This window comes from Aphis gossypii, chromosome 1 (genome assembly GCF_020184175.1).
Source record: "Aphis gossypii isolate Hap1 chromosome 1, ASM2018417v2, whole genome shotgun sequence".
Taxonomy (NCBI): Eukaryota; Metazoa; Arthropoda; class Insecta; order Hemiptera; family Aphididae; genus Aphis; species Aphis gossypii.
In genome coordinates, this window is record NC_065530.1 from 18,626,592 (window position 1) to 18,650,156 (window position 23,565).

The 23,565-nt window shown below is 27.2% G+C and overlaps 2 protein-coding genes across 4 annotated transcripts; both read right to left on the reverse strand.

The window, feature by feature from the left end:
- Nucleotides 1–8,577: 8,577 nt before the first annotated feature.
- Nucleotides 8,578–13,782, reverse strand: LOC114131937 (uncharacterized). Of its 3 annotated transcripts, none has more exons than XM_050210993.1 (2): nt 13,512–13,782; nt 8,578–9,243 (listed from the first exon to the last, which is right to left on the reverse strand). In XM_050210993.1, the coding sequence occupies exon 2, from the start codon at nt 9,238–9,240 to the stop codon at nt 8,701–8,703; it is 540 nt and encodes a 179-aa protein (XP_050066950.1). In that variant the 5' UTR covers nt 9,241–9,243; nt 13,512–13,782; the 3' UTR covers nt 8,578–8,700. The 3 variants fall into 3 exon arrangements, with proteins under 3 accessions (XP_050066950.1, XP_027853090.2, XP_050066952.1); XM_027997289.2 differs by having other exon boundaries at nt 13,490–13,781; XM_050210995.1 differs by lacking the exon at nt 13,512–13,782 and adding an exon at nt 12,670–13,462.
- A 1,091-nt stretch (nt 13,783–14,873) lies between these two features.
- LOC114131933 (elastin-like) lies at nt 14,874–22,847 on the reverse strand. Its single transcript, XM_027997285.2, has 2 exons — nt 22,425–22,847; nt 14,874–15,675 (listed from the first exon to the last, which is right to left on the reverse strand). Exons 1-2 carry the CDS (start codon nt 22,446–22,448, stop codon nt 14,995–14,997), a joined length of 705 nt encoding a protein of 234 aa, XP_027853086.1. The 5' UTR covers nt 22,449–22,847; the 3' UTR covers nt 14,874–14,994.
- Between the last annotated feature and the right edge of the window lie 718 nt (nt 22,848–23,565).

The following is a 23,565-nucleotide window of genomic DNA, read 5'->3' on the forward strand; positions in this document are numbered from 1 at the left end:
TAATTATAATATACACTGATATCTCATTTCATTTTCAAGCCATTCCTGTCACATACAATGAGTAAATACAACATAATATACTATACAACAATAAAATATATAAAAACTAGAATGACATCTATAACTGAGAAATTAAATAAATCGAAATAATCACGTCACACATCTGTGTACCAAAGTTTACTTACTATAGAAATTGCATGTCAAAAAAAAAAAATAAATAAATAAATGTTAGAGTATAATTATTAACACTTTATGTGTATGCGGTGTGTTTATATACGGATGGTCGTGTCTACTGCAATTACATCAAGTTGTACGCGGTAGATTCTTTTTCGAACAAAGAGTATAAGATGAACACAGAATGAGTCGAACGGGATATAGCATACATTTCTTTATTTTTGTCGACCTATTTATTTTTTATTTTAAATTCAAATGTTCATACCACTCCAGTTTACGTCCGAACGAATTCATTTCTCAAACATAAACCCGTTGTTTTCAAACAAATATATCCAGATATTAACACACGGATTAGGTACAGAGCGTAACCAACAGAGACTCAAAAAAATATGTATATATTTATTATTTAGACTTACCGAACCATTTTTGTTTCTTATTTCTTCATTGATTTATGTAATAATGTCAAATTTAAAATGCTTAATATTCTAAGAACCACTGCTATTTGCTATTTGTCGTTTATTGGTGGAAATAAAATGCTACTATTTTTAAATTTATTTTTGTTTTTAATATATTATTAAGAAATTGTTATTATTTATAAATATTGGTATATTGTAAATTGAAATTATTCACATATCTACACCACACATATATATACACACATTTAATAATTATTTACAACTATGATAATTAAATGTAAATAATTGGTAACGGCTGTAGAGGAGTGTTGCACTACAAACAACTTCTCAATAATGTACACAGATGACTGATGTGCAAAAATAACGGTTCAAAATTTTTAAAAATCGGACGTGTACTTTTTCGGACATGGAATGGTGAGACTTCCAAATATAACACCATCACTTACATCATACCAATATGATAATGCCATTGATCAATTGTATCATAAAAAGTATTTAGTTTTAATATTATATAGTTAGGTACTATTTATAAAATATTATAATCAATGGTAACACCTACAAGACTCGTTTCGCAAGAATGTTCTAGTACTGCACGACAATCTCAAAAGGCGACAATTTTGAATTTTCAACTATGTTATTAGTCACTAGGTAACATAAACCATATATACATGTACTAGTGCCAGTAGTGGTATATAGTCAGCACAAATTCCGCCACCTCAACTATGGTATAAAGTCTGCCGCATCGATTGTGGTTTATTTACAGGAGGATAACATTTATATTTTCCATCGATGGTCGGTCTTTATAGGAAACAATAGCTGCCAATAATGTTTTCTTCTTCCGCGTCGCGCCATCCGATTTTCAACAATTATTGATCAAACCATTCAAACATATTATGCGTATATAATAAATTACAGTATGTACTCGTATTGCCTATATTATTGTGATTATTTATAATATATTGTATTATAATATTATTTATATCTAAAACCATGTAACCTATACAGTAATAATTATTAGTTCATTAAATTCGATAATTTTTGGAGCATTTTTAATTTAAACTCGATAGATAGCTTATTTTTAAATCATTTGAGTAAAGTTAAATTATTTCAAAATTAAATTAAACTACTTAGTTAAATTCTTAAGTTAATTAGAAAACCAATTAACAAGTCAAATTAAAATGCTAAAAATATTTATCTTAAATTAAACTTTTTAACTACTTAATTTCTACCTTTGATTATTATTATATGACATTCCTATTCAGATTTGAATAATAAAACAGTACAGTATTAAAACTTTAAATATTCGTTTGAGTTTATTTTTTTTTTTTTTTATCAAGAATAACTGTTGAAACTGTATGTAGTGGTGTTATATTATATTCAAACTTCAAAGTGAACATATTATAAACAACGCGTCATTCACGAGGATTAACATTTCATTATTTTTTCTCCTATGAAAAATGACTATAAAAAATTTTGCATTTATACCAACTGCGTATAAATGCTTCGTTGTAAAAAGTCGTTATTGTTGAAATCTATCTCTTTCATCGCCGGTATATTATTATAATCTCCTGTTATGTTATTTGTTAATCGCTCAACTAAAATGTAATATTATAAGTGGTATAAGTATACATGTACAAACTGATCCTGTAAAGTGTCTACACTCATCGTTTTGAACATTTTTAACTTTTTAAAAATATTTCTTGTGACTGTAGCAATCTGGCGTAGGTAGCTAATACCTTGTCATACTTAAGTTATTTCCAAGGTTACGCCTGTTAGGTTATTCATCTACTTTCGATAAATGAATCTTTTGATTACGATCACGATAGTACTGAGAAAATAAAATAGTTTTTCATTCGTAGGTAGGCGCATATGTGATATGTAATAAGTATTCGTCGTACGTCCATCGACAATACTACAATACAATTCTTTAAACATGTCTGTATTTTTAAAACTCAAGCAATAACATTATTATTGATTTAAAATAAGATAAAAAAAGGTGTTCTCAACTTTATTGAAAAAAGTATATTTTTAAAATTGTTTAAAATTGTAATTGTTCAAGTTTTACTATTTAGAAACAAATTAAAATTGTTATTTCATATTAAAAACACAATATTTTCTGGAGTACCTATTAGTTTGTATAAAAATAACAAATTTAAGTTTCACGAATACTAACTATTGCTGATACCGTACATATTTTATTTCAATATTATATTTTTGGTTGTTGCATTTCTTAATATTACATAGGTACTCGTGTTTTGGTAATATTATTATTTATTAATAATTGTATACATACTTACATTATTTTATTTGACAGCATATACAAAATCGTTATAACAGTATGATATACTGTATAGTGTACATACAGTACACACTAAGTACGCGTGCTATATATACATAAATTATATGTGTATTATATTGTATATCATGTGTAATGGTGACATTGAACATTCTCAAGATATTCAAAGAAATCTAAAATGATACTGTAATGAGAAGAGATATCACGATAATAACGATGAAAACTACGTGTTTGGTCAGATTTATCAACCGAAAATAACGAGCTAAAGCTATACGGTAAACATAATAAAAAATAATAACAACATTATGCTATTGGTAGTAAGGAGTGGAGAAAATAACAACGACATACTGTGAACGCTAAACACACAAATGCTCAGCCAAACTGCGTACCTTATTTACTATCTGGAAAATTATAAAAATTACAAGATAAACGTTTTTGGGCTTCCGTAGTTTGTTAATGATAATAATTTATCTCATTTTCGAGAATTCGCACAATTATTGACATGCGTCGTATATTATGTAACTAATTTATTATCATTACAAAAATACGTTAATATAATGGTATAGTCTAGTATAGTGTTATCTAAAATTGTACTTTTGTAGACAGAGTATAATATAGTCAATACCTTCCTATGCTTAAAAAATGTTTCATAAATTAGTGTAAATATTGTGTATTTTAAAGATATTTGTTTTATTAAATGACAATATAAAATAATTATTTAATTTAAAATGTTTAATTATGATAATATAATATTAAAATTTAGTACCTATAACCATTTTCTAATGTTTTATTAGTACATAAATATGGTATAATTTTATTTTAATAAAAAGATTCAAACAACATTTATCTTGGTTCATTATTTATTCATTATTTAAAATGACATATTTCCCTGATTTCTCATTAATTTTCTTATTTATGATTTAGACTTTTGACTATGTAAACGTGAAATATAATATGTTGTATCATTTATTCAGTTTTAGATTAAAACATATAGTTTAATAAATTATATGACTTAAAAAAGTTTCATAACATAAATATAGGAAATAAAAAGTAAAAAATAATAATTAAATTAATAAAATATTATTAAATAATAAGTACAATTATTATTAACAATTAAACATAATTTTTTAATTTTATTTTTAATAGTTTCGGTAAATTTAAATAATACAAACAAAACTAAATAATAATACACGTCATAGCGAAAGTCTATGGGAAAGTTATATTTCAAATTTTTGAAATACAATTATTTTCTAATCAATATTACGCACGCAACAAACTTTTCGATGTCTATATAGACATTTAGACATATATATATAGATATATTATACTATATTACGGTAGGTAAAATATTGATCAACCGATGATCGAAATCAATGACAATTCATGTCCTTTTTACCTACTTCAAGTGTATACAACTTTTTCCGAAAACGATAATTATATATATAATATTTTATTGTATTTAGAAACTCTGAGTTTACATTAACGAAAGTATTTACTTGCTATTTATTTATTTTAGCATACTGTATGCACACCGTATAATAATATAGTATACAAGGGGATTTAAAACACAAATATAAATGTATATATATTATATTACATTATTACATAGTCATGGGTGGTCGCAGAATTTTTTCTAGAGGGATTACTGTTTTAAAGCAACAACGTTTTTTATTTTACTCGTATATTATATTTTATAATGTTACAACTTACAAGTATAGATACATAGGTATAGGTAAAGTTAACTTTATTAATTCTCAAAAAGAAGTTGTAATCGTCTAGTTTCTCTTTCGAAACGATGATGAAATTAGGTAGGTAGATATTTTTTGATAGAGAATATTATTTAGCTATATAGAAAACCCTAATCTAAAAATAAATGTATCAATGACTACAAATAATCTAATCTAATTTTTTTATAATGGTAACCTATTATTCATACAACCACATTCAATTTATTATATAGTAAATAGTAATGTATCTTAAATCATTCAATTTAAAAAATATTTTGAAAAAGACCCCCCCCCCCATTGGCTTAGGTTAGGTTGCCCCAGTTTTCTTCCCTCCAGGCGCCATATACGTATTCAATAGTACTATCGTAAATAAATGATTTTGTAAAAACAAATTATTTTACTCGATTTGATTTGGAGTCTCTTGATGTAATATAATACTACAGTCATATACCTAGTCAACTAGAACCTAAATACATATTTGTGTGTATAATATAACAAATGAAGTTATTATAAGTTTTTTTTCCAGTTTTTCTCTATTTTGTTTATAAATATTTGATACAGAACAAAGTCCAATAAACAATAAAAGTATGTTATTATGTCATTCACATAGATGTTGTAAAAACTATAAACATCTAAAAATATACACAACATTTATCAAACCGTTTTATATACAGGGAATGATCTTTGTATTTATTTGAATAAATTAATTTTTAAATTGTCTTATATTAATTTTTACTGTATTTGCTTTTGCTTAGATTACTGTTTTCTGTTTTTGTGTTCGTTCATTTTATGTAAAGCCATAAGTACAAAATGTTTAAATAATTTAGGGTATAACATAAAAGGTATGCGTATTAAACATTGTAGAAATATACTTTTTCATGTTATAATTTTTAAGTGTTTATAAGACCCAAACAAGTTGTCCAATTTTTATAAACAAATACTAATTAAAAGTGCCATAAAATTCATTACACATGGCATATTAACATTTAATTATACTTTAAGCAAGGTACAACAATTTACACTATGAACAGTATGAACCTATATTTTATTTAATCAAATTAACGTATTTGGAATAATCCAATTTTAAACATTTTGTTTGTTAGGTACTAAAAATGTACTCAACAACTATGCAATTCTATAGTTTTAAAATGAAGCTCATATACAATTTAAGCGATGATATTTTTGTATTGATTGCTATTGATTTTTTAATGTTTAACTTTTTTTTAAATAAAAAAACCAACAATTTACATATTTTATTTTACTATATGTAGGCGGTGTTATTTTTGTGTTATTTTTGTTATTTTTTAACCAATCACGAGCTACCTGTCCAGTTTCGCGACCGGTAAAACTGCTTATGTTTTTATTTAAGTCTGGCATAACGTAAAACTGACTAGGTTGTTCATTGACAACAGTTTTAGACATATTGAGCTGTTCCATAAGCATGCGATTCTGCTCCATTAATAACTGAAGTATGGTATTAACATCAGGTGCAGATGCTCCTCGAGAGGCATCTTCAGGTTTGTTAATTGCGTTTAATTCATTAGGTACCGCCTGTTGTTCATTCTGATGCGATCTCGAAAAAACGTGGTCGTCGTGGGTAGACTGATTTGTATCCGATTCCATCGAGACATCGTCAGGATTGATCCCACTTCTGAGTTTGTAGGCGGTGTTATTTTTTCGCCGACCTATTATCAATTAAAAAAAAGAAAAAGAAAGTATAACATACAATACAACTATGTTATATTTCACAATTTCACATAATAAAAATATTAGAAAAAAACATATTACATAACATAAGTAACGAACTACTCACACACAAAAGCACAGTGTGGCGTCGGAGGTGTAAGATGGTGGTGTTGCCAATCTCACCCTACATATATACAAATTGAATTTGAAAACAATTTTCGTTTTATATAATTGAGATTACGAATAAATTATAGACTAGAGTATTATTTAATTGAATTAATAATATTTTGTTTTAAGATAGCACGTGCATTAAACTCTACTAATCAAACACGAAGTATTACAGCATAAACTTAACGTTAAGATCTCGTAAATCGTATTGATAAGAGCGCTGCATAATAATAAATCGAGCGATTTGTGAGTTTTTTTACACTTACATAAAACGACTTAGGTGAAAGACAGCGACAAAAAATTGTAATTCGAAAATACCATAATATATTACGTTGCTTCGTCGTATATGTTCACATGACACACATACATGTTGTATAGGTACCACCACATTATTGATATTAAAATAGCCCGATGGTGTGTATAACATACGAGTAAGATGAAAGAAATCGATCAAAACGACAATGATATGTACGTCATTTTTCTGGTGTAGTGTATACTGTATATTTTTCATTTTATTTTTATCAATATTTTGTACAAACCATATTATGTGATAGATATTCTGCAGTGTAGAAAACTATGATGGAGTTATGTTTATATAAAGTACATTGTATTTTAGGCGTGAATTAACAGCTGTATTTTCAGAAATTAATTAATTGCCTAATAGTTAATAATTTACAATATCTTTTAACATAGTATAAAAAATAATTAATTAAATTCTCTATGTATAGTTAATAAGTACAAAATTATAAATCATATTTAATATTAAAAAAAAGAAATATTTTTAAGGACTATTATCCTTGAAAAATACATTTTAACAACTTAGAAACTGCAAGTTAAAATTTTAATTTAGTTACATTAACATTTTTTATAAATCATTTCTACTTTACAAATTGTAATGAAAAAAAAAAGTTGGTTCTCGTATGAAAAAAAAAAACAAAGTTTGTATCACCAACATTCCTAAAATGGTATAAGCGTATAAGTATTATATAGGATTTCTTTTTATGTTATATGATTATATATTTATATATTTGGTACTGAGCTTCCACTAATTTCAGGAATAAACATTTAAATTAGTTCCTGGATATGGTTTGAGATTTCACTATAATTATGCAGTATTTATACTAAATAAAAAATACAATAAATTTAAAACAACATTTATAGCGGTATTAGTTTGGAGTTATCAAGTATAACATATTTGAACTAAAACATTTTTACTAATATTAATAGTAATATCTTATTATAATTTTAATAATTTTAACCTTAAAAAATATTTTTTTTTTAAATTTACTATTATTTTCACATATAATTTTCTTACTAGGAACCAATTACATTACAACCTATAATGTTGTACATTGTATCCGAACTACCGTGTAAATAAACGTACATTAATAAAGGATACCTACCTTTTTAATGTTTTAGGTATTTTATATGTATTACGTTACGCAATCGACCAGTTTCAAATAATAATACATAATATAATACATTTTAAATTTGATTTATTTCTGTTGTATAACTTCTATGTACTTATTAAAAATAAAAAATGTGTAATCTACCTATCTGTCCTGTTTATATATTGTTTAGAAAATAATAATATTCTTTTATTTATGTTATTTACCTGTGAACATTATATCATAATATTTATTAACAGTTTGTGGTTATGAACTAGAAGAGTGACTAAAAAGACATGCAGTTTACAATAATGTGACTGAAATTTGGTGGAAATCGTCCTAAGATACATTAGGCACTACACAATGTTTTTTAAGGTAAGCAATAATTATAAAATAAGCTTACATTTACAAATTGATGTTATATTATTATTTATTTATATATGTATTTACGATGGTGGTAAAGGAAATATTCTAACCTGTGGTCATTAGTAACTTAAACTTGTAGTATTTATTAAATCATAACACAAAAAATTATTGTTACACTAGTATTTTGTTCTGTAATGTATTAATTTTTACAGACAAAATAAACTTAATTGTCTACATTATACAGATTATTATTTGTACAATTTATAATATAACATTTACTTGTTATTAACTAAATAATGGCCCATATTGAATTAATTGATTATATAAGTCAAGTTCTAGGATAAATAATATACATATTATTTTAGGTATTAAAGTAGTTGGGGTATTTTTATTTTTATTGATTTATTTTGTGTTTAAATTACATATAAAATGTTATAGGAGTATTTGTACAGTTATACCCGCTTGTCTGTGGTAGGAATTTACTGCTGGACTATGGCATCCGATATGGGATGCTCCGACCTTTTTCTCATAGACTTGCGTCTTACCTTTGGATGTTGGGAAGCCAAATTTGAGCTGGAAATATGGTCTTCAAAGTTCTGGCTTTCATCTTCATCGTTCGCGAATGGGCTTTCATGGTCACGTCTCGTTGTCATAGTCTCACTGTTGTCGATTTTTGGTAATTCATTTAATATCTGTGACTTTTCCACTTTTGAATCATCATTAGTTTCTGTTTTTGTATTGTATTGTGTTTCCTCATTCGATTTCACGTAAGCAGGCGTACGTGGACGTTTATGGGGGCGTCTTATACGGTGGGGTGGTTCCTTATCCGTGGTATCATCATCATCATCTATCGTTGGTTTATATATATCAGTAACACTAAGCGGTGACATATTCAACTGTATTGAAGCCTTATGAAATCCTTTAGTGTTAATCATGTGTGTTACCATCCCTTCCCTATGATCGCTGATCGCTTTGATAACCTCCGAGTCTTCATCAATTGGTTGATTATCATCACACATTACCTGCAAAACAGCGTTTAAAGGGAAAACATTTTTTTTTATTATTATTACTATTCAAAGACACTCATAATATCGATGTACATTTTCTTGTTTCATGAATATAAAAATCAACTCCACATTAGCATTTTATTACTATAAACTTATAAACTTTCATATAACATGGTCATTAAAAAAATATGAGATATCCCGAGAATATGAGTGTCTGTACTTAAATAATTACAATTCTCCCCATTTTCTTTGGAATCAATTTTAAATATATATACATAGATAATTGTATAAATAGATAAATAAATAAATAATGTTGTTAATTAACTTATATTAATACATAGAGAATATTTTGTGTCAATAAATAATGCACAGTGATCGTCTTTGATTTTTTTATTATTATTATAATTTATTATCGTGAATTAAGTAATATCTCATTCAGTATTAATGTTGTTTTATATTTTTAATTTTTAATATTATGAATTATGATTATCAAAATTTTTACAAAAGTAATATAAAACTCATGCACAATATGTCAATACATGCCTACATATTTATTCGTATTTTACTGTTGATAGCAATAAAAACCTAAACTGATGCAAAATATAAGTTAGGTGTTTTAAATGGAAAATCGTTTAGAGAATGTTAAAATCAGGAAATAATTTGCAATTTGTGGTGTCGTTGAACACGTACTGAACCTTATTCGAGTTTTCTCTCGATCATACCCTCTCACAATTATTGCGGACGAGATTTGATTTTTTTTTTAATTTCAATTGTTTATTTTTAATTATATTTTCATTACACCTATATACCTTCTATATCATACTATCATTCTCACGAGGACAACTATAATTATATTACCGATATTATAATGTAATATTAATTTATAAAATGTTTCTACAATTATTTCATAGTTTAGAGTAATTGAAAATCATGACTCTGCAATGCGCGTTTTATATTTCAGACGTGTTTATTATATTAATTAAATAATAATATAATACAATTATTGCAACCATCATAATAGTGTACACTTTGAGTACTTAGTCTAAATATATTCATGCCAAATTTTTGTTAGAATGGCCTTTGTCGTGTCTAAAAATATATTATATTTAATATTATTTAATATTATATAATATATATGTATATATATATATAGTTTACACTAGATTATTCACCAAGTATTCCAACCTTCCGTATTTTACTTTTATGATTAACTTATTCAAATTTTTGTAATTGAAATTTATAAGTATACTAGTGGCAATATAAACTTTTTTTTTAATGATAATCAATATTTTAGATTGTTAAGCAAAATAAGTTTTTAGAAAAATGTATGCATATTGCATATAATTTTAAATTCAAACAAGAAGTTTTTGAGTTATTGAATTTTGTGTACTTAGGTTTAAGAGTAATAGGTCTAAGATAATATTTTAGAGAATATATGATTAAGTAATTGAAAATTACCAAGAATCGTATCTAATTGAACACTATACTAATAATTTTTTTTAATTTATAAAAATTATATCTGAAGATAATAATTATTATTAGATTATTATTGTAAAAACATTGCAATAACTATTATAATTTTTAATATAATATATTTATATATTAATGACTCAAAAACTAATCGTTTGAATTTTGATTCAGATAAATAAAAATATTTATATTAAAATATAGTATAATATAAACAATTATCTACTTAATAATTTACAATTAACACGATTAGTCATAATTATGTAAAACTAAGTTTAAATCCACATACATTATTTCCAAATTTTAGAACTTTAAAATATGGTCCTTAAATGTACTAAAAACGTCCAAAAACTAGAATTTTATTAAGTGCGTTATTAAAGGGAAAAATGGAAGTGAAAAAAAATTATGCATAATGAATAACCTAATATAAAACTTATACAACTGTAGGTATACTATGTATATCATCGATCTTTTGAAATATTATTTAATATTGTTTTTTTTTTTTTAGTTAAAGTATTTTTCATTTCAAAAACTGTGTAGTACATTATAATGTATTGTAATTATAGTGTTCTAAAACTTTATTTTAAAAATATTCAATTGGATGATATTTCGTTAACAAAACAATTGTAGTGAGACATACATAATATAATATTTTAATAATAAACTCTATCAGCGTAATCATTATGTTTCGTGGTGGTGATAATATTACAAACTCGTGATAATATAAAAATGCTATGGTTATATTATAATATATACTTATACTAAGTTGCATAAAGAAATTAATTAATTTAATGATTCACTAAAATGTAATACAACAATAATTATGGGTTACTATAACATATTAAACAGACTTTTAGCTTACTTTAATTGATTCATTAAATGTCAAGTAATTATTTATAAAAATATATATAGGAATAATAACTTAGAAAATAATCATTAACTAGGTTCCACTAACTTTTCAATTTATAAACATTTAAATCGTATTTTATTTTAATAAATTTAAATGGATTTTTTAAGTTTAACCTATCAACATTTCAGTACCCCAAAAAAATATTTATTTTATTATCTAAAAAAAAAAAAAACAAATTTCCAGGAGGTTGGAAAAATTTGTTTTATAACATTTTAATATAACATCATATTGTTTAATGGTTTCAGAAATAACGAGTTTGCGTATCTATTATAATAAACATTAGTGATTTTCAAACTAGATGTGTCGTGTCGTGTCGTGGTACACTATTTTGCCACAAGCATTCTCTAGGTGTGTCGTGAGGTATTATTAGAAAAATGAACCATCGACCAAATAAAAAGTTGGTGTTGTGTCGTGGTGAAAATTATTTTGGAGACTATAGCCATAGAAATAAGTTCTACATATATCAGATATCATTGCACGTTGTTTCAAAGAAAAATAATTGATAATTTATTTTAGAATTCAGATTTTTAAGCTTATGATAATGTTTCGGCTTTTTCAAAGATACAGCTAATCAACTTTCATGCGTTTATATTGGGTATTATAAAACAGCGATGGACTGCTATGTCATTGCATCGTTTTTAATAACACTATTAAATAATATAATAAATCCAATGTCACGTTTTATGGCTTGGTCACGTTAAAAAAAAAAAAAAAGAAAAAGTTATTGATTTTTTTCGGAACGTGGAATAATTTATAACTAAACACTGCTGTATAAACGTATCTAATTGTAGCAGGTTTATTCACTTCGAATTAAAGTAAAAAATAAAACTTGAATGTATATAAGTACATTTCTCTTTATGTTTCCGGCTGCTGAATATTTCATAGCCATATATTCACAGTTGTAATAATAACCGAGAAACAGTTTATACAGTTAGTGGCTCACTAATTCAATATCGTTACTTAAAATATTTTAAACGAAAAATATATGAATATATTTTATAACTTATACAGAAATTATTTACATTAAACGTAATACAAAGAATTATGTATACAATAATACTTACTTTTTTATACTTTATTTTTAACTGGTCAAAACACTAATTTCTTCTTAATCTCGAAACATTTGAAAATACATATAACGTGAATTACTTTTTAAGAACTAAGATATTAACTTGGTTGTCAGTTATTGGTTCAATGAGAGGATAATATAATTGATTATTCGGACTAAACATGTTCTCACTGATATGTCATGCATTTTCGTTACGAAAACACGAAATACGTGGTTTGAGTTATATACAATTGCATTACCTATAATAATAGGTAACTTAAAATAATACGATATTCTGTCCGAAAAATAATTTGAAAAAAAAAATGCAGCAGTCAATAAGTTGTAATTATATGTTTACCTATACCTATTGGTTTATTTATTAAGCTTTTATAATACTGTAGTCGTCTACCATTATCGTTTATTATAGAATATCGTTATCACTGTTATACCCTAATACATTTTATGGTAATTGATGCATGTTAGTGACGAAGAATGGTGAAAATTTCTCTTGAATACAAAGGTATGATTATCATTATGATCGCAAATCACCGATGATTGATCTGAACACCGTACATCAGGGGCCACCAGATTGTGGCCCTTGGAATAACTCAATCAACTCCACACCCAAAATGTATATATTTTAACTGTTTTTTATGATTAATTAAACAAGGTTTTCATTAATTGTGGTATTTTTTTTTCAATTTGCCTTTAATTTATTCGGGTAAACATGAATGTTACATTATTAAGATCCTAAAAACTATCTGAACACTGTAGGTGGCCTTCCAAAAATGTCAATTGGTAATCCCTGCCGTACATTATATAGGTGCACGTCTTACTTGGGCCGTCGCAAATACCCACAATATCGTCAGCCCACGACCGGCAACAACGACGGCGATCGATCTCTTCATGATGATAGCAGTGGCGGTTGAGTCAAAATTGATCTACGTATCGAAACGTTGAATAAATGAACGACGATTTTATCACGATAAAATAATATGATATTTATGTATTTATAATATTATATAATATTATGTTGTTGTAGGTCCAACTGTAACTGAAACGAACTGCACAATCGCACATTAAGCTGCAGGGTGCAGCGATTAAAGAATACGGGCATTGCGATTTGAAAACTTTGGTTGCCATATTTATGTAGCCAACGCTAATGGCAATATAACAATAGGGTAAACGGTTTTTTTCTTCTCATTGTCGTCACAATAGTGTACAATTTTTCAAATAAAATATTTAAAATACATTTGTTTGACATTTTTTTTTTTTTACTTTTACAACATTACTGTTATCGTAATTTTTCAACGCGTTCCATTATTATTATTATTTATTTTTATTTTTTTAATTGACATATGTGTGTTGACATAACGCGAAATGTTTGCATAATATAATTATGTGTATTAATTACGAAAACATTTTGCTAATATTTTAATGTACTGCGCTTTGGTTTTTTGCTCATGCGTTTGCATTACATGGCATGTAATATATAATTTCGGATGAAAGTATAAAGCTCACTACGCTATCCTTCCTCGGTGAGTAGTTGCTATTTTTGAGAGAGTTTAGGGGGGGGGGGTGAAAGAGATAAACAAAATGAAACATATATATTATAAAATATATGTACACACATGGCCGACAAATGATCGATGTATCAGCCAGTGCAAGTATGTAGGTATATAGATAGCGAGTAAAAGTTACTATTGTTTTGTTCATGTATCTATACATTATATACGCACACGAACCACAAACAGCTAAAAATCAATTGATTAATAACCGTTTGCGGTTTTCAAACTTCGTCAACTTTATACGAAATTTGATAGTTAATTTAAGCTCATATTTTAGATTCTAAACGAATCAATGAATTTTTTGATTTTAAAATAATGTGTGCATTATGCGTGTGTGTGTTTTTATGTTTGTTTGTGTAGATGAAAAATAATTGAAAAAAATCCTTATACCTTAAACTTTGAGGATAATTTCTAAAAGAAAATTGGAGCTAGTTTTTACTTTAGAGAAGTTACAATTAAATTTATAGAACTTAAAAAAATGATGTTATAAAACAATATGAAAAAATAAAATAAAAAATAAAGAACAACGAAAATTCTTACATGACACCAGTTATATCTTTAAATTTTTTGAAAAAAAAAGGTTTCACTTATGTAGTGAGTTACTCCAGTAAGTTCCGTTTAAAGACAATTTTGAAATGAATAATACGTAATATATTTTTAAAATAATTAAATTTATTTATATAATATTTTTTGTTTCTTAATATTAAACAGATTTTTTTTGTATCAAATGTATTTATAATTATGAAAATTAAATGCGTAATGGTTAAGAACGCTTATTGTTGTGCGTTGTTGTTCTTCCATCCAAAATCGTCGAAATCCAACAGCGGGTTGAAATTTCCCCAACCACCACCCCAGCCACCGCCACCGATGCCGCCACTGCCGAAACCACCCCAACCACCGCCGCCCACTCCACCGCCTCCACCACCTCCGAACGGGTTCAGGGACGGCACGAACGGAAACGGATATGCAGCGGGCCTGTTCCACGGAAGAACTCCGCCGCCGCCACCGCCGCCACCAGCACCGTACGGGAATACTACTGCCGGTCCCGGGAAATAACCTCCACTGCCACCGCCGCCCACGCCCCAACCAGCAGCACCCGGATAAGCAGCCGCAGCCGCGGCTAACAGGAGCTGCTTACGCCTCAACAACCGCTCTAGAAGTGAGTCGATGAGTGGCGTGTCCAGCCCGATGCCCAGCCCAAAGTTAATGCCAACTGTATCCGCAGCATCCTGATCTCCATCCACCTGCTGTCCACTGTCCACTGGGCCCTGCACCGATACCGTCGCCGAAGACTTCCTCGGCTGCTGTCGTGAACCAAACACGCGATTTCGGACGTAATTCGGCGTGTTTACCAGTGGCACTGAGTGCGGGTCGACGGCTGGCCGTCGTTGAGGTGAAAGTAGACCCGCCGCTGGAGCGCCACAGCACCATCCATTGTAGAGCCATAGACAGATCTGCGAAAATTGAAAATTATTTTGATTTTGATTTTGGATATTTAAAAGTTTATTTACTCAATAGAAAATACCAATTGATAGGTTTTCAGACTACAGAAAACTATTCTAAAATAAAACGTCTTAGATAATAGTGTAAATCATTATTTCTTAAGCCGTGAGTAACGAGCCCCAAAATTGATAAGAAAAAATACCAATTACCTCTTGGCTTTCTAATACCTACTAATTGAATCCAATCATCAACATAACCAGTTGTACAATGATATAATATACATAACTGATTGGGGAGGGGGACTAGTGTGACAAGGTAGCCATTGGTGGTATAGTGTAAACTGTAGATTTTAATAACTTATTGTACACATTACACATTGTACAATTCAGCGTGGTTTTACTTCAACAATATTATCATAATATGATTAGAGTAAACACTTAAAAAATTATTGAATTAATCATATTTAATATTCTTTGAGTTAGAGTGGATTTTCGTATGAGATTAGTGCTTAATATATTTGGAGTTATTGTAATAACTTATAGGAAATCTCATAAGCTTAATGGCTAATGTAATATTCTATTGTACCATAAAAATGTGTTATCGTACCAACAATTTCCTAAGTCCTAACATTTACAAGTAAAATACATTTATTAGTCGACGAGATACTGATATATTGACAGAAGGTTACGTTCAAGAAATATAAATGGTTAATAATAGATTACGTACAATATATTGGCTTACAATAATTAATTACTTCTGAAATGTATGCATATTATAATTTGAAACAATGAAAGTAAATTAATGTTATGGTAAAGTTAAGTTTAGAATTATATGGAATCGAGTACACACAAATATATAATATTGTATATTTTGTAAAATGTACTTATATAAATTGTTATTAAAATCGAATTTGCAGAATATTTCTTTATCTTCAGCTGCCTATACTATAATATGATACTGCTACTGATATGGTAATCAATAACAATTATTAAATTAATACATTTAAAATTAAAAACTATGATAGAAATCCACAACTCACAATACTGTTATGATACAATCTTTAATTTCACTCGATATAAATCATCTATTAGCTTTTATATTTACGACATATAAAACTACCATTACAGATATTTTTAGTTAAATACGATCTTACATTCGTCTATAAAATATATTTTAAAATTTTGTAATACGTTTGCATTTTAATTGAAATTGAAAATACACAAAAAAAAAAATATCTATTAAATTCAGTATAAGCTAAATTATATACATAACTAATAACTTTCTAATGTATACAATTAATATTCTAATGTATTGTAATAATAAGACTAGTTAGCACTTCAAAATAATAACGTAGTAGTTATTCGTGTAGCAATAATATTGTAATGTTTATTTATAATTTATTGTTTAATAATATTAATAACTTAATAATAATACACACATCGTCGCTAAAAATCGGGATAAGGTGAATTAGGTAGATCAGGTTTGATCAGGGAAACTGAATTCAAAAGACATTAAGAGAATACAAGAATTTAGAATATATGTTATTGTCTCCATTTTTTGAGTATTTTCTAACTGTTAAATTTGCTAGACCAATTTAATTGACCACCTATCATACTATTAAGACAATTTTATTCGTGTTTTTAACATAATTATAATTGTCATATTTTTAAAATTTTGGAGGTTGTTTTCAGTTTATATAAGCTTCAAGTGTGTATACGAATGTGTAAACAACTTATCTCAAAAAAATCACGATAAAACATATTAATGTTATACGCCTGTTGAGTTATAAAAATTGCCATGCCATTTATGTATCATTTTCGAACTCAGAATGTGTACAAAATTATTATGTCTACACGTGCGTATTGCTTGCACCATTTTTAAAACTCTATTTCAACAATTAAAAGATTAGTAGGGGAGTTTCTTTTGTAATTAGTATATACTATATAATCTATTCTAATTTATCACAATGTATTATCGAAAGTTATATTAAGTTATATTAGTTATTTATTATGATTTTGCTATTTTTCAAAACCGGCTTGAGTATAGATTATTGTTGTTTTTAACATTCTTTTTTATTATTGAAAATGATATAGATTCGTAATAATAAAAACATTGTACGGATTTAAAAGTTAAACTATAGTATTGTTAAAAATGTTTGTTAATTTGTGACGAGTGTACCTTTTGTTAATCATCCTCTCCTACAAAACATCACGTCATCTATACTAATTTATAACAATTAGGTCAATTATCTAGGAACATAATATATTACTATTATTTGTTTGAAACATGTGCACGTTTGCAGATGTAAATTTAATATTCTCTAAAACTACATTTGAACATTATTATAATATTATGCATTTTCTACTACATTATGGTTTTTGGTAGGCACTTAGGTACACGTAATAATTATTGTCGTTAGTACAGTAGGTATATATTGTTGTTTACTTCATAAGCACACAACAGTATTATGAGTGTTTGTGTATCAATTTTTATTATTTAAAAAAATAGATGGAAAATATTTAATAAACAAGAACTACCTAACGTGACTATTTTTTTTTAATTGGTTTATTCATTTGTACGTTATAGATTCAATATAAGAAAAACAAAAAAATACCTAAATAGTGTAGGTAGGGGATATTTTATTTTATTTATTATCATTTCACGAATTGTATCGTAATTATCTAAGAACTTTATTTATTTTTCGGTAATAGTTGTTAAAATAGATTCCATTATCATTATTCACATTATAACGACTGAACAGTAATATACTTATTAATATCATGTAAACAAATTTCATCGAGTCAATAATATTGTGACAAATTTTAATTATTTTTTGTTATCATAAAATAAAAAACAAAAACCAGTCTTAAATAATAAAATATAGCTTTGTTCAATATATTTATAACAAAGAGGTGAAACAAAGTGTTTCACATTGCTATTTTAGACTTTCAATATTATCAAATCCAATCGAATAACAATATTCCGGACCGGTACAATAGTTTTTCTTCATATGAGATGACGTTAGTTAGCGCTACTGTTATTGTAACGTGGTATGAATTTGATCATAAAAATTAATATTTGCCATTTTAATAATTATTATATACCCGATTCACCACACAGTTCTCAATCGTAAAAAAATTGCGATCAATTTAAATTTTGAGTTTTCCAAAGATTTTCAAATTATAAAAAACTTTATCTGTATACGTTTATATGAATATATATATTATATATATATTTCTTAATATATAATATTTTTGTAAGTTATCGTTCATTGTACTGTGTAAAGTATAAAGAATAATTTATGGAGTTATTATTTTTTTTTTCAAATATTTGTTAAAACAATAAAACGGTTAGAGAGATTACCAACACATCGCGCATGAAGGAATAGGTGCCCGAATGCGTGACAAATTTCAATCGATGATGTGTGAAATTGCTAAAATATAATATGTATAAAAAATGTTAAAAAAATAATAATAATAATAACGTAAAATCCATTTTTTTTTTAACAATAAAATAAAGTAATATTATTTTTATTTCATACTCGCGTATACGTCGTAAATTGTTTAATATAATTCTGTATGCTCAGATTTTTACGACAAATCCCGCGTACGTCTTTTTTCTTTCAAATCTACGCGTTATAGGTTCAAGGAAATTGCTAAAAAAAAAAGAAAAGAAAAAACAATACGTATATTTTTTTTTACTGCAGTTTTTCAATTTTTGATATCAGTTATAGTAATATTGATATCGACAAGATTGTGGACGATTGGACAATTGCCATTATTATTATGATTCTATCAAAGAAAGTTTTCTATAAAAATAGTTATGCTATCATTTGCTCTATAAGTACACTACTAGATGAATGTAAAGATGAGATTTGGTAAATCATAGGATAAACAACCAGTGTTGGTAAGAGTCCGAAATGTTTAACCAATTATGTGATATTTTTCCCCCTTGCTTTAGGCCAGTATATAAAAATAACAGTTATTATTATTTATTTATATTGGATAAGTATACACATTTATATTATATTGTGACTACAAAGTGACTGCAAAAATATTTATTATAACTATTTATTTGTGCAAGTTTGACTGTTGTGGCATCTGGAGTTGCACAATAGAGTTTTGGATCGGAACTTAATCGATTTTGTGATTCATATTTTCAAACAGTCACACCTTATCAAGCCTTGTCCATCAGTTAAAGATAGTTGCAATATTGCTTGGATGAATACCAATTTCATTATATGGAATTATTGCTGATTTTAAATAAATTTCTCAGGACAAAGTGAACTGATTCCGATCGAAAATTGTTTATGTAGCTAATATGTGAGCTAACTTTAAAAAGTCTATACTATATAAGTTTTATAGCACCAATATAATAACTTAAAATTTTTAAAATATTATAGGATCTTATTAGTCATTTATACATACATACTTACCTCCGCTATAACTTTTGTTATACATTGTTTATTGTTCGACCAATAAAAATAAAAATATTAAAAAAATTTTATTTTTGTGATATTTGACTTCGAATAACCTTTGACGTATTTGTGGTCAAATTTTCACACATTAATTGCTTAAAGCGAGTACAAAAATTCAGAAAGGTGGGATTTTTTCTAAGCTAAACACTATTTTCGTCTAACATGACTGAACTACGTAATTATTATATGAAACATGCCATAGTTATCAATAGTTCAATAAATTTCGTGGTTACATCGTACCAATCGCGTCAAAACAACAAGTGTTTTTATTTTGTTTTTTATTTCAATAAGTTTAAAAAAACATGCGTTATAAGAAGGAAAATTAATCGCAAAAAATTCGTCGAGTGTGAGGTTTTTTTGGCGACCATATTTTAGGGGTTGGCACGAAACTGCGTAATTCATATTATGTGATAAACCAGTGCAAGTGCAGTGAAACATGAAGGCGTTTCATCGCCCATTGTCCAGCGTCAATTTCTCATACGGAGTGGCCGAGTACAGTGAACCTATAACCTCTGTGCAATATACCACAAGGCGCGTATATAACTCTTATGAATTGCGCTCGTCGTCATGATGTAACGATATTATTATTATTATTGTTATTGATGCTGTTGTTATTATTATTATTATTATACATGTATACGTCTATGTCATTTACGTCATCTGTTTTTGCGAATAATTCGACCCAAAAGCGCGACGGAGCTTGACGTCTCAAAATGCCCATGTAGCGAGGGGTTGGAAATCGCAATAACGACGACGTAAATGAAAAGTTTGCGTTTTTGTTCGTTGACGTATTTATTTATTTATTTTTTTTTATTATTATTGGTCGTCCGGTTTACGCTGTATTATACCACGGTTTTTGTTATTATATTTTTTATTATTATTTGCATAGTCGGGACATGGATCTCGCGAGGATGAGCCGTGATATTTTTCACTCGTGACAGCACTAACATTGTTTGTCTTCGAATAGAGGTAAATTTCATGGCTATAAGATAGAATGCAACCGGGAAGAATAGATACCTATGGAGACGATTCCCATCAGTAAGATTATAAAATAGCAACATTTGGTTACAAGTTACAATATAGATCCGATAAATGTAGCAAATAGCTATAGTATTCGATGTGTTTGGCTTTGAATAATACTGAGTTCGGTGAATTATTGTGGAAAAACCCGTTAAATATGTTTATTAAAATTGTATAGTTACAATGTAAGTATTTGTTTAATTATTTATTGCTCGTTTAATGACATGAGACATTTGAGATCGACCAATATACTTACATAATAAAACTATAGCAATAAAATCTGATATTTGATAATTATATAACATACGTAGTTCTTATTATACTAAGTAAACTGCACTGATTCGTACAACATTTTATTAAATTTATGATATTTACTCTAATATTAAATTTCGTTCAGTGTGATAACAAATATTATTATATTCTATTAGGTACGCTTTAATGTATTTATCAGCTATATTCTCAAACATAAGTATACACAAATATACAGTGAAACATCTATTAATGGACACCTCTCAATAATGGACCCTTTCCAGTAAGTAGACACTTCTAAAGTCCCCTGCAAAAATGTGTGTACATAATAGGAGTTATAACCTTTTAATAGTGGACGTGGACACTAAATATTGGTACAAAAATTAAAAATTACCTCTCATAAATGGACACAATACAGTTAATACATGTACCAACATATCGAAAATTTTTAAGTAATAAAAATATTATATTTATTATTATTTTGTTCATATTTTATCTAATCTTAATTGTTTTCCTATTCAAAACATGACAAATGGTTTGGCCATCAGTTGTGTGCTACACATTGTGTGAGCACGTACCTGCGTTAAAATGAACAATAATAAAATAAAAAGATTGAACTTAGAAGAAAAAATAAATATTTTTTTAACTGAGAAACGGAAAATCTAAGTGTACGTGTATTATCAAAACGGTTTTGCATAAGCAAATCACAGGTTCATTTAAATATTTAATTTTAATGTTTTGTACATTTTTATACCTAATTTTTAATCCAATGTCATACATACCTATTATATATGATAAATAATAAACAAATATTTCAATGTTTATGTATAACCAATTATCTATACTCTATAGCATCATCTTATCAAATGCCCATTAAGTAGAGATCCCTATAAGCTATAGTAGACACTCTTTAATTCCCCATGGCTATCAAGTTTCTATTATATTGGGGTTTTACTGTATAATAAAACATAATATTTAAATAACTAGGGTAATAATATATTATCGATGACTTACCGCAATCAGCGACAAACGATTCATAATATCTTCTACGGTCGTATTTCTTATTCGGCGTGAAAAAACTGTGGGAAGATTATCAACAGTTATTTTATCTGTAGTTACAACACACGTTGGTACTAAACGAAGACGACGTCGATTGGCGTTTCAACTCGGTGTATTTAAATTTTATACGCGCAATGGGATTTTATATAAATTCAGGCATACATGCACTCATATTTTTAACCTCATTTGACCTTCAAGTTTCGATTAATAGTTTATATTTACTCGTACACAGTACTCATTTTTTTTTTTAATTTCAGTGTTTTTCATGAATCACATTATATTCGTTTAGCGACGTGGCGGCGGGTTCAATACGTATAATGTATGAACAAGGCAAAAAGATAAACGGAGATGACGGAAAAAAAAGTCGAGAGAACTTCTTTTCGTGGTTTCCTCCTCCTGTTCACTATGTACTCTTCAAAACCGACTAAATTCGATTTGTTACAGTCACAGGACTGTGGCCCGTAACGAAACAAAGGAATACAGGTACCGCATCGACGACACGTAACACACACAGTCGTTCGTGCACTCATAATACACGTATGTACCACTAAATATATTCATATATAAGAGCACATACGATACAGGCATGTACTTGAAACGATACGTTTTTGATTTGTGGTAAGCGTATATTTTACTCATCATGGTTTTATCGATAAAAAAAACTAAAAATCAAATCAAACATTTTGAAGTATACCTAGACAATTTATAGTTTAAATTTTCCTAAAAATTAAAATAGGTATATCAAATTAATAATTATTTCTTAAATATTTTTAGCAAGTTGTAAGTCGTTTATTTTAACCAAATAACAAAAGCTGTTATGTTATTTCACTGTTACTCTTATGTAAAAAAAAAAATAATAATAATAATAAATAGCTGTTGTAACTTGCTGATCGATCGACAGCAAATGTACAGTGTGCAATGTTAGTTGAACGTGTAGATAAAAATAATGTTAATAATATAGAGTATCCTGTAATTTTAAATATTAAATTTATAAAATAAATTATTGAAGCTTAAATCATTATATTTGAATAAAACTAAATATATTTAATGATACTCTATAGTCTATTGTAACAACTGTCACATTACCCCATCAGTT

Bases quoted from the DNA above. Each gene is read 5' to 3' on its own strand.
- LOC114131937 (XM_027997289.2), bottom strand. From the start codon at position 13,561: ATGAAGAGATCGATCGCCGTCGTTGTTGCCGGTCGTGGGCTGACGATA. The intron at 9,244-13,489 runs GTAAGACGTGCA...GCTGTTTTGCAG, and splicing joins GGGTATTTGCGACGGCCCAA to GTAATGTGTGATGATAATCA.
- LOC114131933 (XM_027997285.2), bottom strand. From the start codon at position 22,448: ATGAATCGTTTGTCGCTGATTGCG. The intron at 15,676-22,424 runs GTAAGTCATCGA...CAATTTTCGCAG, and splicing joins ATCGTTTGTCGCTGATTGCG to ATCTGTCTATGGCTCTACAA.